Below are 14,625 nucleotides of genomic sequence, written 5' to 3' on the forward strand. Positions count from 1 at the left end.
AAAAATACTTACTTACGAATTCGGGTCGACCTCACGGATGACCACGTCGTTGAAAAGGTCGACATAAACGCCACAAGCAACTATCCGGGCACTTCGTCAACAGCATTGTCGACGTTAAATCGTAATTATTGTGTCGAAATTTTTGGAAAAAAATGACAGGTTTTTTTTTTTGGTCGACAAGACACACACGAGGAAAGTCCGGCGCGCGGAGAGAGAGCGTCTCCCACTTCGACGTCCGCTCGGCACGAGAGGCTGAGCCCTACTGAATAAGTAAGATGGGCGGACTTGTATTTATATACAGGCGAGACAGACCAAAAGTTACTCCTCGATTTTCACTTATATGTCGCTAATTACTGAACCAAACGTATAGATCATCAATAAAATGTAAAGTTTACTTTATCAGCTTCGTTTCCCGCCAGGAGGAATCACTCTATGAAGACAATACAGACTTTAAAATGACGTTTTCAAAATGGTTAGGCCTAGTGTTGCAATTCGCGAACAGCTGCTGGATCCCATCAAGGAAAAATTACTTCAGTTTTTACTTAAAGTATTCTCTTTTTCACTTAACAATACTTATATATCACTAACGCAATATAAAAATTTGTTTATCAGCTTTATTTTTCCGTAGGAATATTGTTTCTGGATGAATGCCTATATTTTAAACGATATTTTCAAAATCTTTACTCTAAACGCTGTCAAGCAGACCTGGCTTCATTAGTTTATATATATATATATATATATATATATATATATATATATATATATATATATTATTTTATGTCATTTACGAAACATAAAGATAGGTTTATCAGCTTTATTTTGACCGCAGAGAGAGACAGACAGACAGACGTCTGTCTGAGACACAACCCTTTGTACTGTATCAGACAAAAAAAAACTTGCAAGTGACAGGGGTGGGGGGGGGGGGGGGGAGGCGCCTTTGTGGATTCATCTCAACTTAATACTTTCCAAAGCTCCCCCAACCCCCTACCCACCTTCTCTCTCTCTCTCTCTCTCTCAGCCAACCCCAATCTCCGTTTCTGGCTCCCTCATGACGTCATCATCATATCAACCGCCAATTCTCTTTCAAAATATCTTTTCGTATCAAATACCCACCACCCCCGAAACACGCCCAGAACCCCTTCATTTGGGCCCCAGAACCCACCTCAAGTCCTCAACCCCATTCCCAAGCACCCAAATTTCCATTTCTCGCTACACAGGACTGGAACGGCGCAAGATAAGGCGGTTTGCATTCAAATGAGTTTATAGTGGACTATGAATAAAAACAGTTTAAGTTTTTAAAGACTATAATCTGAATAGGAGGTTCTCTCTCTCTCTCTCTCTCTCTCTAGAAAAAGAGAAAGAGAGAGAGAGCTATCCTGAACTATATATATATATATTTTTTCTCTCTCTCTCTATCACAGTCCTCCAATTCGACTGGGTGGTATTTTATAGTGTTGGGGGGTTCCGGGTTGCATCCTGCCTCCTTAGGAGTCCCATCACTCTTCTTACTATGTGCGCCGCCGTTTCTAGGATACACTCTTCTGCATGAGTCCTGGAGCTACTTCAGCCTCTAGATTTTCTAGATTCCTTTTCAGGGAGCTTAGGATCGTGCCTAGTGCTCCTATGATTAGGATACAATTTCCACTGGCATATCCCATATCCTTCTTATTTCTATTTTCAGATCTTAATACTTTATCCATTTTTCCCTTTCTTTCTCTCAACACTGGTGTCCCATGGTATTGGGACATCAATGAGTGATACTTTCTTCTTGACTTGTCAATCAACGTCAAGTCTGGTCTATTTGTACGTATCACCCTATCCGTACCACTTAGTACTGCAAGGTAGCTGATGTTTCTTGCACAGGCTCCAGTGGAGGGCTTTTGCCACTGAATCATGCCTCTTTTTGTACTGGTTCTGTGCAAGTGCCGGACATTCGCTTGCTATGTGGTTTATGGTTTCATTTTCGTATTGCACTTCCTACATATGGGAGAAGATGTTATTTCCGTCTATCGTTCTTTGAACATATCTGGTTCTTAGGGCCTGATCTTGTGCTCTGTTATCATTCCTTCAGTTTCCTTCTTTAGCTTTCGCCCTGCAGCCATTGCCATGTGTCATCGCTGGCTAGTTTCTTTAGTCTGTCTCATGTATTGTCCGTGCATTGGTTGTTGTGCCAGTCCTCTGTTCTGTCTGTCATCTCTGTCTCTGTATATTTTTTGGGTCTTCGTCTACTTTTATTAGTCCTTCTTCCCCATGCACTCTTTAGCCACTCGTCTTCACTGGTTTTCAGATATTGCCCCAGTGCTCTGTTCTCAATGTTGACGCAGTCCTCTATACTTTAGTATCCCTCATCCTTCCTTTCGTGCTATGTATAGTCCCTGTCGTCCGTATTTGCTCTTGGGTGTAGTGCTTTGTGTATTGTCATATGTTTTCCTCGTTTTCTGATCTATGCTGCGGAGTTCTGCCTTCGTCCATTCCACTATTCCTGCGCTGTATCTGATTACTGGCACTGCCCCATGTGTTTATGGCTTTTTCTTTTATCATATTTTCCCGGCATTGAGTTTTGACTTGAGTATCGCCTTGAGTCTGAGTTCTGCATATATTCTTTTCCTGATCGTGTCCTTCATCTCTTGGTGTTTTATATCCCCTCCTTCCATTATTCCCAGGTATTTGTATCCTGTCTCATCTATGTGTTTGATGTTGCTCCCATCTGGTAGCTTTATCCCTTCAATTGTCGTTTACTTTGCCTTTTTTGTATGTTGACTAAGGCGCATTTTTCTATTCCAAACTCCATCCTGATGTCCCCAGATACAATCCTTACAGTCTGGATTAGGGTATCTATTTCCTTGATGCTCTTACCATACAACTTGATGTCGTCCATGAACTCAGATGGTTGATTCTGTTTGCCTCTTTTCTTGAGTTTGTACCCGGCATCCATCTTCTGTAGTAATTTTGTCATGGGAATCATGGCTACTACGAAGAGTAGTGGGGACAGTGAGTCGCCCTGGAAGATCCCTCTCCTGATATTAACCTCTGCTAGTGTTATTCCAGAGCTTGTAAGTATTGTATTCCAGTTGCGCATTGTATTTTTGAGGAAGCTGATGGTGTTTTTCCTCTGCCCCATATATTTTCAGGCATTCTATTAGCCATGTGTGTGGTATCATGTCGAAGGCTTTCTTGTAGTCTATCCATGCCATGCTTAGGTTGGTTTTTTCCTTCTCCTACTGTTCTTCATTACCATTTTGTCTATCAGGAGCTGGTCTTTTGTGCCCCTACACTTCCTTCTGCAGCCTTTCTGTTGGGGGGGTTGGGGGATGGTGTTTGTCTCCTCTAGGTATTTGTATAGCCTTTCACTGATGTACCTGTTAGTACTTCCACATTATTGGTAGGCAGGTGATAGGCCTGTAGTTACTGGGCTATATTTCCCTTCTCTTGTCTTTTTGAACTAGGGATGTTCTTTCCGTGGTCATCCATTTGGGTGCATGGTGATTTGAGATACAATGCTGGAGTTGTTCTGCTATTCGTGGGTGTAGGGCCTTGGCCTTGAAGTTTTTGAGCCAGTATCCATGGACTTCATCGGGACCTGGGGCGTTTCCAGTTTGGCATTTTTTTCTTTAGTTGGTGTCTGACTGTGTCTGTCGTGATGTCTGTGAATCTTTGTTTTATTCTCCCTGTTTCTTCTTCCTTGACTTCCTGGAGCCATGTTGCATGTTTGTTGTGTGATACCGATTGCTCCATATGTTTTCCCAGAGTCTCTTACTTATTTTATTATTATTATTATTATTATTATTATTATTATTATTATCATTATTATTGTTAAAAAGAATGGCAGAATTAAGCGAGTTGATTTTATACATTGTTTTTTTCTATTTTCCTTACAATTCGCTTCTCAGGCTCAGCGATGTTTCTGATTAACTGACCAATATTCATATTGGGAATTTTCAAAAATCATAAATGCTGAAGGTAATCGTTTATTGGAACAGGATATCAGGTCCAGGTCAAGCAGGAGTCGTCGTCAGTGCTGGTATTATCCGTAGGCGTAGTTCAGTTCGGGGCCGGGTTCGTCTTCGGTTTAAGGGCTGGTATTGGTGCTGGTATAGCTGGTATAAACTGGTATATCTGGTATTACATAACGTTTCGACCTTCTCGCAGGTCATCCTCGGACGAGTCGTTTGAAGAGACTGTAGCAAGAAAGTCTGTGGGGTGGTATTTATAGCGGCTCGGACCTAGAGTTGCATTCTCATTGGTCGGGCCGGCTTGGATGAAGTGTTGGATCTCGCCTCGAAGGTCTCGGGGATTCTCTCGTGCGAGCGCCACAGTAGTGTGCCTGGGGATGAACGACAGGAATTCCGTCCGTAGCAGGAATCCTGTCATCCCATGGGGGCTCCTGATTATCTGGTATTGTCGGGGGGGTCGTTTCGCTGCTCTCCGGGCGGCGGTGGGAAGGAGAAACGTTTCTTGGGTGATGTTAAGATTTGGTTTCTCCTTGCCTATATGGAGGGCTTCTAAGAGGCGCAGACGTCGGGAGTCCGTTGTCTGGTCTATTATTTCGATATTAGGAATAATATCATTTCTCTTTATCCGTTGTTATGAGCAGTCCTGGCGTGGTTGAAGATGGCTCCTTCTTAGCGTGGCAGGAGATTCGCTTGGAGAAACGCATGAGGTCATACCGACGTATTTGCCGAGGCATCCTCGACGGGGCATGAGTAACGGTAGACCACACTCGTCTTCTTCAAGGGATCCTGCAGGGGCGCCAAGGGTTGTTTTTCATCACCAGCTGCTCGTCTTCTTCGTTTTATAATAGATAATTAACTTGATATTTTTGTCTGGGTCGGCGGGGCTGACGTTTTCGTCGATGATCTTTTTGAGGGCTTGTTCGTCCTCCTTGTACCTCCGGTGGAAGTGTTTATCAATTAGAATCCCTCATAAATATTTCATTTTGATGTCTATTTTGATAATTATAATAACCTTCGTTTGAGTCAAAAATCAAAGCTGGCTACATAGATGCGGCTTACGTGGCTACAAGACTATATAGACAGGCACTTGGTCTGAGTAGAGCGCGTGGCCGTTTTGCAACCCTGGAATTATGTATATTAGCTTATTTTTATCCATTAAACCTTAATATACTTTCCTACAGCAAAATTAACATTGCAAAATAATGATTTTTTTTGCAATTCAGTCATGTTTATAACAGCTCTTTTGCAATGCAAAAACCTCCCAAATTCTTTGGCTTCCAAGTTCGTCCTTCCAAGACATGACGAATTTGACGTCATTCTGACGCAGGTGGAATGAATTTTGGACGTTTTTTTTAAGGCCTTAGAGTCTTGCTGAGCTATAAGAGACTTTCCATTTCCGTAAAACTATTTTCTAATGATTATTGATCTGCAATTACTGTTTAAGAAAGCCTACGTAGTACAACTACTGTTCACTTGAAGCTGTATAGGTAGTATAATTTCATGGCGGCCAACTAGTTCACTGTGACCCATTTTAATATATTTCGTTAAAAACTAATATTTCATAATATATTTATCAGCCATTTCTCAAACGGCAGCAAAACTGGGTCATACATTGTAATATAGGCCTAAAAAAGACTAGTTTTTTTTACCTTTTGGTGGATTTATACAGCAATTATTTATGGTTCAGTCCATAATAAGATCCTTAAGAAGTTTATTAAGTAAACTAGTAATAAATTGCCCTCAAAAAATTAGATCATGTTATATTGAAACATCGAAATAGGCCTATAGTTGCAGATATGGCTCGGATGTTATAGGCCTAATTCTTGACTATGCGTAATATAACATCGCTCATTTATATAGATGTGATAATAAAAAAAAATGCATGACTGAGTGTATGTTAAGCTTAGGAAAAAATATTCTCTCTCTCTCTCTCTCTCTCTCTCTCTCTCTCTCTCTCTCTCTCTATATATATATATATATATATATATATCTATATATGGTAATATTCTCTACATAAGCCTAACGAGAATGACTGTATAGGCCTACGACGTAAAAAGCTCTCTCTCTCGTTCTCTCTCTCTCCTCTCTCGCGCCTCTCTCTCCTCTCTCTCTCTCATCTCTCTCTCTCTCTCTCTCTCTCTCTCTATATATATATATATATATATATATATATCTATATATATATATATATATATATATATATATTACGTAACAATTTATTCTGCGAATATTATTTTTTCTTTAAGTCCAGAAAATTCCAATTCACTCATCAACATAATATTAAGCATTTAAACCAATTTCCTCTTAGATAAGGGTCCCTATATAACCAATAAACATTATGAATAATGCAAATGACGCAACATTGCGTCATAAATCATTTAATCGAACGCACAATAAAAAAAAATCCAGAATATTCCGATCTAGAGAGGCAGCCTATAAGTAAAATAGGTTACGAAGCCTTGCGTGACTTTCCCGGCTCCTGATTGGTCGAGAGACCCGAGTGGCCGACGCGGCAGCCAATCAGAATTGAGATTCAAGAGGACTGCGTCCTCCAATGTTTTCTTCCTGATTGGCCGCGTTCCACCCGACAGGGTTAATTATGAATTCTTTATCATGTTTCTTTTTTTTTTCTTTTAACGTTTTACGCAGAAAATGGAGATATTGCACACATCAATAATTTTTAATTTTTAGTCGTTTTTTATTGTATTGATATAAAATAAATGACTATTATAATTATCATAATTGTTTAATGTAATTTTCGTCTTTTGATCGGTTATTACGGGTTCAGTTGACGCTAGGCTTTCATTTATTTTTTTCACGATACAATTTAAGGAATTTGGTCTGAAAGGAAAGCATATAGATATATATATATATATATATATATTATATATATATATATATATATATATATATATATATATATATATTATATTATATATATATTTATATATATATATTAATATATATATATATATATATATATATTTATATCTTTCACGATATCAAACTTGAAGAAAAACAGGTGCTCGTCTAGAAAATAAGTATATCAAGAGACTCCGATAGACGATGTTCAAAAACTTTTTTAACCTAATTACGAGACAACAAAATACAGGCTAGAGGCGAGAGAGAGAGAGAGAAGAGAGAGAGAGAAGAGAGAGATAGAGAGAGAGAGGAGAGAGAGAGAGAGAGAGAAGAGAGAGGATTATTTCTCTTACGACCGATGACGTAAAAACGTGAAACTAAGTGAGCGAGAAACATTTACTAACTTAGAGAGAGAGAGAGAGAGAGAGAGAGAGAGAGAGAGAGAGAAGAGATCTCTCTCTATATCTATCTATCCCTCACAATGTGATGACATAAATATGTAAATAAATATACACGAAAAGAAACACTACGACTCTCATCCCACAGCGTAGAAGCCGACGTCCATTTTCTTTCTCATCACAACAAATGCGTCGTCGTGTCCGAGCGAAAAATCCCCATCAAGTTATGTCGACGTTTCCCTAATTAACCGTAAGTCCGAAGCTAATTTAACTTCTAAATTCATATAATAATCACCTAGGGTCTTCAACCTTTCTAAAATGGGCGGTAAATCTAATCTTTTCACGCCCATGAGGGCGTAATAAGGCGCCAAATGTGAGGGAGAGACGATGGGTTGGGTTGGTGGTGAAGGTTGCGATGTCTGTCGGGGAGTTCTCGGTATTTATAGAATTTATTTCTTTTTGGTTATTTATTTCGCTTCGTTCTTTATTTTGTTTTATTTTTATTTATTCTTTTTCGTAATTTTTATTATTACTAATTATTAAAAGGAGGTTATAATTGTTAAACGAGATGAAAACAGGAACTTGCTATAATGGAATATTGCGAGGTCACTCTCACTCTCTTCGTCTCTCTCATCTCTCTCTCTCTCTCTCCTCTCATCTCTCTCGTCTCTCTCTCTCTCTCTCTCTCTCTCTCTCTCTCTCTCTCTCATGGTGAGGCCTAGATAATAAATATTGTCACATTACTCTAACCTATGACAATCTGGATATCTCTCTCTCTCTCTCTCTCTCTCTCTCTCTCTGTCTCTCTCTCTTCTCTCTCTCTCTCGTCTCTCTCTCTCTCTCTCTCTCTCTGTCTGTCTGTCTGTCTCACTCTTCGTCTCTCTCTCTCTCTCTCTCTTGGTGTGGCCTAGATAATAAATATTGTCACAATAACCTATGACAATCTGGACTCTCTCTCTCTCTCTCTCTCTCTCTCTCTCTCTCTCTCTCTCTCTCTCTCTCTCTCTCTCTCTCTCTGTCATGGCCAGGCCTAAATTATAACAATAGGCTAGATGTGAATAAGGCTAGGCCAAATTTGCAACTGGCAAAAGCATCTCTCTCTCTCTCTCTCTCTCTCTCTTCTCTCTCTCTCTCTCTCTCTCTCTCTCTCTCTCTCTGTCATGGCCTGGCCTAAGTTTGTAAAAAATTAAAGCTAGCTACAAATCGGTTTAATCCAAATTTTCAGTCGCGAGAAATAATTTGCCAGACAGGTAAGGCCTACGAAAATACATTGGTCTATCTCATTATGAAATATCAGTATCTCGATGTGAATCGATCTTAAGTTCATATTTAGTTATAATTCATTGACAGAGAGAAATTAGAGACATAATGCCTATATTTTTTGTCAATTTTATATGAAAAACCCAGGTAAATGTATATTAATAGCTAATTTTCATATTTCCATGTATTTTGAACCCTTTTAATGCTATGATACTTTAATTCACTGCTTAATATTTATATTTCTTTACCCCATCGCATCATTTATGCATCTGTGATCATTATTTCTGGTGCAAAATATTTTATTTTGTGTTTTCCCACTGTATACATCATGGGGAATCCCTGTATGACACCAACTTTATTCAGGAGAACCAGAACTGAATGAACTACACCCACTGAAATGGTGTAAATTGTGTAAATGAGAAATTTTTATCATTTTCAGTATCTGTAGAGAAAAGGTGCACCAGGTCCCATTACAGGGATATAGCCTAACCTAACCTAACCTAGCGTGGCAGGTCCTCCTACCATTTTTTAAAGAAGAGTATATTGTGTTTTATAAACTGGAGGAACCCAGAAAAGATAAATTTATTTTTCTTTTTCACCGGCTGAAAACAGGATGCCTTAATTACCCGACACTAAGTTAAAATAAACATTAGTATAAGTTCTTATGAATATTGTATGAACTTGAAATGGAACACCAATCAGACTACTATAATGATGTTTACCTCTAGGAAATTACACATATGTACTTTCTTATTTTCTCAGTCAATACACACCTTATTCACTTGGCCCATATATTCCATGTGGAAATTGTGATATATGACTATTTAGGAAGTATCGTAGTACCATATTGCTTTTAAGAGAGTATAAACCGTAGTAGGACTAGGTTTAATGTGTGACTTTTAATATTCATACCATTGCCATTCCTAAAAGTACATTGCGAACCAATCAATCGCGAACTGGAGCGAATTTCCCACATCAGAAAAATGGTAATTACGATTCAATCATTTCACACCTATAAAAATAGTGACAAAAATATATTTTATAAAGCATAACAATAGTTATACTAAACAGTTAATAATAGGAAAGACAAATATTAATAGAATAAAGAATAGGTAATTTCACTATACCTTTATTGAGGACTTTTTGGGAATATGGAAGACGGTGAGGAGAGGGTTAGTATTTGAAAGGGTAGCCCTTTTTCTTGGTCACCGGGACCTGGTTGTGCTGCAGTGGGTGTCTGCCTCGCCAATAACCTGTGCAAGTCCAAAGACACTTGGTTATAGCCTACATTTAAAAATCTAAAGTGGCATTATATTTATGATAAAGGCATGGGTTGTAACAGCATTATTTGGATGAAATTTTAAAGGTAAGCAAATATTTAACACTGTAGGGTCGCAACACCATGAGTTTATGTATAGCACATGATATTGCTCGTTAGAAATTAAATGAAATCTCTTCTCTCGTCTCAGTCAGTTTTGCTCTACCCCAAATTTCCATTTGGTCTAGGTCACTGACACTTACCCTTTCCATGGGCCTCCCTACTAACCATTGCCCTACCATTTCCATGTTGATACCCTACTCAACCATCACTTCGTTGTCCCTTCTTGTTTTGTATCCAAACACACACACTCTCTCTCTCTCTCTCTATACTTACTCAGCACCCTAGCATTCTGTAGTCACCTTTGCAGAATCATTTCCATTGCATAGTTCTTGGTAGTGTAGAACAGTTTATGACTTCAGTATGCATAATTTTTTACCTCATTTCCAAAAGGGATTCTTTAATTTACCATTTACCTTTTTTCCAACAAATTATTCCTACTTCATCCACTGTTGAGAGATTCCAACAAATTATTCCTACTTCATCCACTGTTGAGAGATTCCAACAAATTATTCCTACTTCATCCACTGTTTAGAGATCATCTAGGAATGTTTTTGTACTGTATTTATACAGGAACGGACAGAGACCTAAATTTCATAAAAATTTGTAATGGAAGGTGGTTACAGTACTGTAATGTTGATATTATACATACAGAAAGTTTTAACTTAAAGAAAGTTTCAACAGTAATCACAGTTGCAACAAGGAAAATCCGGATCACCTGAAGAAAAGCGACCCCAACACTCGTTGAGGTCGCTTTTCTTAAGGTGAGGAATTAACGGGTTACAGTAAGGCCGTGGCGGAACGGCGCTTCGCGCCTTATCCACATATTTAAAGATTCTTGGCAAGTTCGGTATGTTCTGGCAAGAGGTAATGTTGCGCTGCATGCGCTAGCCACAGGGGTTACAGTAGGTTTGATTATTTTTGTACTGAAATTGTAAGACAATATGCTTTTAATTAACTATTGATTGCTTGTCTAAATTTGTGTTTTTAACAAATGTTTAATAAAGTAGTTTTTAATGAATATATATCTATATTTTTTTCTCCTTCTTTCTATAATATTATGAGCTAAAGTGGGTCACCTGAAGATTGGGGACACCAACAAGCAGGGGTCGTTTATCTTCAAGTGGAAAATACTGGGGTTGATTTTCTTCAGGAGAGGTATTAGGGGTCGCTAATCTTCAGGTGATCCGAAAATCCTTTCATGCTTCTATAACTTAGGGCCAGCACCTAGGTACAGCAGTTTATTTTTAAACCTATGGCCATTTCATACTTGCGGAGAGTAACTCATATAAAAGCTGATAACAGTTCCCTCATTTTTGCCTGGTTTTCAGAGCGATATACAAGTGAAGGCTTAAGTTTAGAGTCTTTAATTGTATTTGCTTACAGCAGTAAAGTTCACCTGGCTTTCATCACCCGCTGTACATACTCCTTAGATTTGCTAACAAATGTAGTATCTGCATTGGCTTTGTTAGAACTGGCAGCCTCCCAATGCCTAACTGCATCACTACCTTGTGTACAGCACTTGTTCCAGGGTTAGTTTATGAAATCAGCTAACAACTGCTTTGGTTTTTCATACATGATGGGCCTGATATATGTACTGTCACTAACGTTTTTTGTTTATAACAATCAAGAATTTTCCTACCTCCTCAGTTGTCTATGGTCTTTGACTTTCACCCCTTTTGCAGCATGAGCTACTTTGATAGCCTCTGATTTTTACTGTGATGCAGATTGTAGGCTCTGGCGTACCAAACTACTTTACGCAGCAAGACTAAACTTGTGAACCCCGCTAGCGTTTTGCTATAAGATATTTCCATCTCAGTTGTGACGTACCACTTTCAATCTCGTATATATGTTCTAAACTGTGAAACACATTCCAACAAACTCCCACAGGTTGTTTCAGAACCTCTGACCAGAAGATATATTCATCAACAAGGCCCTTTATTTGTTTTAATAAATTTGAGAACAGAACTGTTTGATAACCAAGGTTCCACTTTATCTCTGGACTTTGTAGTGCCCAAATAATTTGCCCTTATTGGCCATGTTTGTCATTTTTCAATGCAATGGGGTGAAGGTTGTGTATTACCTATAAGAAAGACCTTTTTGGAATTGTCCTTACTACGTTGCTGCTTTTCAAGAATATTGCATAGAAAACAACCCTTTTTTTTTAGGAGCAGCTGCATAAATCATTGTATTGTTAGGTATCTATTCAATTTTATAATAGGAATATTTTTATCCCATTTATTATCCATTCGTTGAAAAGATTTCAGCGAGTGCCGTCGTATAAATTATGAAATTTGTATTTAAAGTTACCCATTTCCTCTCATCATTTCAGATGGCATCAGTAAGTGACGGCGAGGACATCGTCAGGGTCGAGGAGAAGGTTGGAGAAAATAAGTCGATCTCGAACCCTGCTCTGCACTTGCGTGCCTCTTTGCTGCCGGTCAAGAGTCTTAGTCAGTCCCTAAATGCTTTAAGCTTCTCCTTCTCGAGGGAGGAGGTTGTCCAGATCATCAAGGAAGTAAAGAACGAGCAGGACGATGGCAAGGAAAACGAGGCTACTCTCGGTGACATCACGTGCGAAGGCTGTGCGCGTCAGCGTAGCGAGCCCACTGCAGCTTCCCTGACGAGAGATTGTCGTGGCTCGCACGCGGGAAAGCATCCTCCGTTCTTAGAGTACTCGCTCGCTAACCTGCAGCTGTCTCCTGCCAAAAAGAAACCATTGTTGAGAAAGAGCAAACTCGCTGTCCTTGGTGTCAAGTACAGCTCGGAAGTGCGGAGTGGGAATTCTTCGGGAGTCATATCCAGTTTAGTGAGTTCTTCCAAAGATGCTTGTGGTGGTAAGGATTTGCCCGAGGGCAAAAGGGTCTCCGAAACGTGTGAGGTCTCCAGTTTGCTAAATGATGTTTCTCCTTTGAAGAGAGGGAAAAATTCTCTGAGTACTTTCGAAGTTCCTAAGTCGTGTGTGTTCGAGTCCCTTAATAAAAAGACGGTGTCTGAAGATTTTGCGAGCGTGTCGCAAAGTAATAACCTTTGTAGTGATATTAGATGTAGTGTTCCGACCAAGAAGCTCGAGTTTTCGCCTCACGGATGTAAGCACCGCGGACAGCCCAAGTCCCGGAGGGCCCTGTACAAGCGAAGATGCCGGAGACAGTTGCCGGAAGGCGAGCTGCCAGATCTGAAGAGTTTGTCGCTGTCGGAAAGCTCGGAAACTGCCGTCTACCGCTCGTGCTCACAGCAGGCCCGCAGTCCAGACCTACGAGGACGTCACGATGGACGAGTTGGCTGCGTACCTAGGATAAATTTTTCTGTACCTCCCAAAGAAAATGTCTCACATGGCAGAAATGATGTATACATGAAAGCATTTTATACTTAGGTTACAGTCTATACATATATATATATATACTATATATGATTTATATAATTGCATCCTTAATCTTTTGTATTGAGTTTTTTCCTTTAATTGTAATCATTTGTGTTACTTGGTGCTGGAAGTGTTATGTTCAGCATTTCTTTTTCAATTGCCCCTTTGTTTTTTGTTTTGTTTCCTTAGAATAAGCCATATTTTCAAATGCTATTTAAGTCCCCCCCCCCCCCCCCCCCATAGTCTCACAGAAGGCTTCCAAAGGTTTTTTGCCACTTACAATTTAAGTAACTTTTACGATCGTATGAATAGCCATTGACCGATTGGTGTCAAGTTTTAGTTGCTAAAACATAATAATCTGTTGAAGGTATTCTCTTCGGAAGTGATAGCATTGTAAATTCGAGTGCAAATTGTGGTGAATTTGTAATTATAGTCCAGTGCAGGCAGTCCCAGACTTACGACGGGGGTTGTCATAAGCCGGAAAATCGTCAAAAATCCTAATAAAACCTTACTTTTAATGACTTGGGTGTATTCAAAACTGTAAAATGCATTTTTATTACACTTTTCATTAAAAAAAAATACAAATATTGATTATTTTGCATTTTTGGAGTCATATTTCTTCCGTCAGATTGGCGTCGTATGTGCCGTAACCCTGGAACATGCGTCGTAAACCTAGAAATAATTTCTGACTAAGACAATTGAAAAGTGTTGTAACCTCAGAACGTCGTAAGCCGGGGACTGCCTGCACTGTGCGCTGAAAATTAAATAGAGATTCGGAGTGGAGAAACGATTAGTACCTTGTACATTTGTTGAAATCAAAGGTGAGCTTGCGTTGAATTCTATCATGGTACCTGCTGACTGATGACTCTGGTATTAACAAAATATATATATATATAATAATGCTGTAGATACACATAAATATATCAGGATTACTTTCCTTCTATTTTTCAATGGTAATGTTGGATACTTTCATTCGTTTCGTTTCCAGGTTACTGTGGTAGCTATACAGAATACGGTTGGAGCGTTTTGAAATTAGTACTATAGCCTCTTAACAGTTAGTTTTGAAAGTCTAGTAGTACACTCGTTTGTAATTGGCATTGGTTACTGATGCAGACAAGTTATATTATTGAGAACCATACCTTTGATATGTGCTGTTTATATTAGAAGCCCTAATTTACCTTTTTCAAAATAAAGATATTGTAATTTTTACCTGCAACATTTCATTTTTTCAAAGCATTTTTTTTTACCTGCGAGAGTTGGTCTTGGAGTGAAGATATTTTTAAGAGAGATGACACAGTTGTCGAGAAGGTTTGTCTTGGGAGAATAGAAGTTGGTGAATCCTTTTTTATTGTTTTCAGATAGTTTTTCATTTCCTTAAATACATAATTCAAAAACTTAACATTACACAATTAT

General features: G+C 38.9%; 1 protein-coding gene across 1 annotated transcript; it reads left to right on the forward strand.

Annotated features, from left to right (window-relative positions):
• The first annotated feature begins 7,360 nt into the window (after positions 1–7,360).
• On the forward strand, positions 7,361–14,421 carry LOC135204791 (uncharacterized). The gene is made up of 2 exons (XM_064234967.1): positions 7,361–7,463; positions 12,184–14,421. Exon 2 carries the CDS (start codon positions 12,184–12,186, stop codon positions 13,222–13,224), a length of 1,041 nt encoding a protein of 346 aa, XP_064091037.1. The 5' UTR covers positions 7,361–7,463; the 3' UTR covers positions 13,225–14,421.
• Positions 14,422–14,625: the final 204 nt, after the last annotated feature.

Source organism: Macrobrachium nipponense, chromosome 47 (genome assembly GCF_015104395.2).
Source record: "Macrobrachium nipponense isolate FS-2020 chromosome 47, ASM1510439v2, whole genome shotgun sequence".
Classification (NCBI taxonomy): domain Eukaryota; kingdom Metazoa; phylum Arthropoda; class Malacostraca; order Decapoda; family Palaemonidae; genus Macrobrachium; species Macrobrachium nipponense.

Excerpts from the sequence above, each read along its gene's own strand:
- LOC135204791 (XM_064234967.1), top strand. The coding sequence starts at position 12,184 with ATGGCATCAGTAAGTGACGGCGAGGACATCGTCAGGGTCGAGGAGAAG.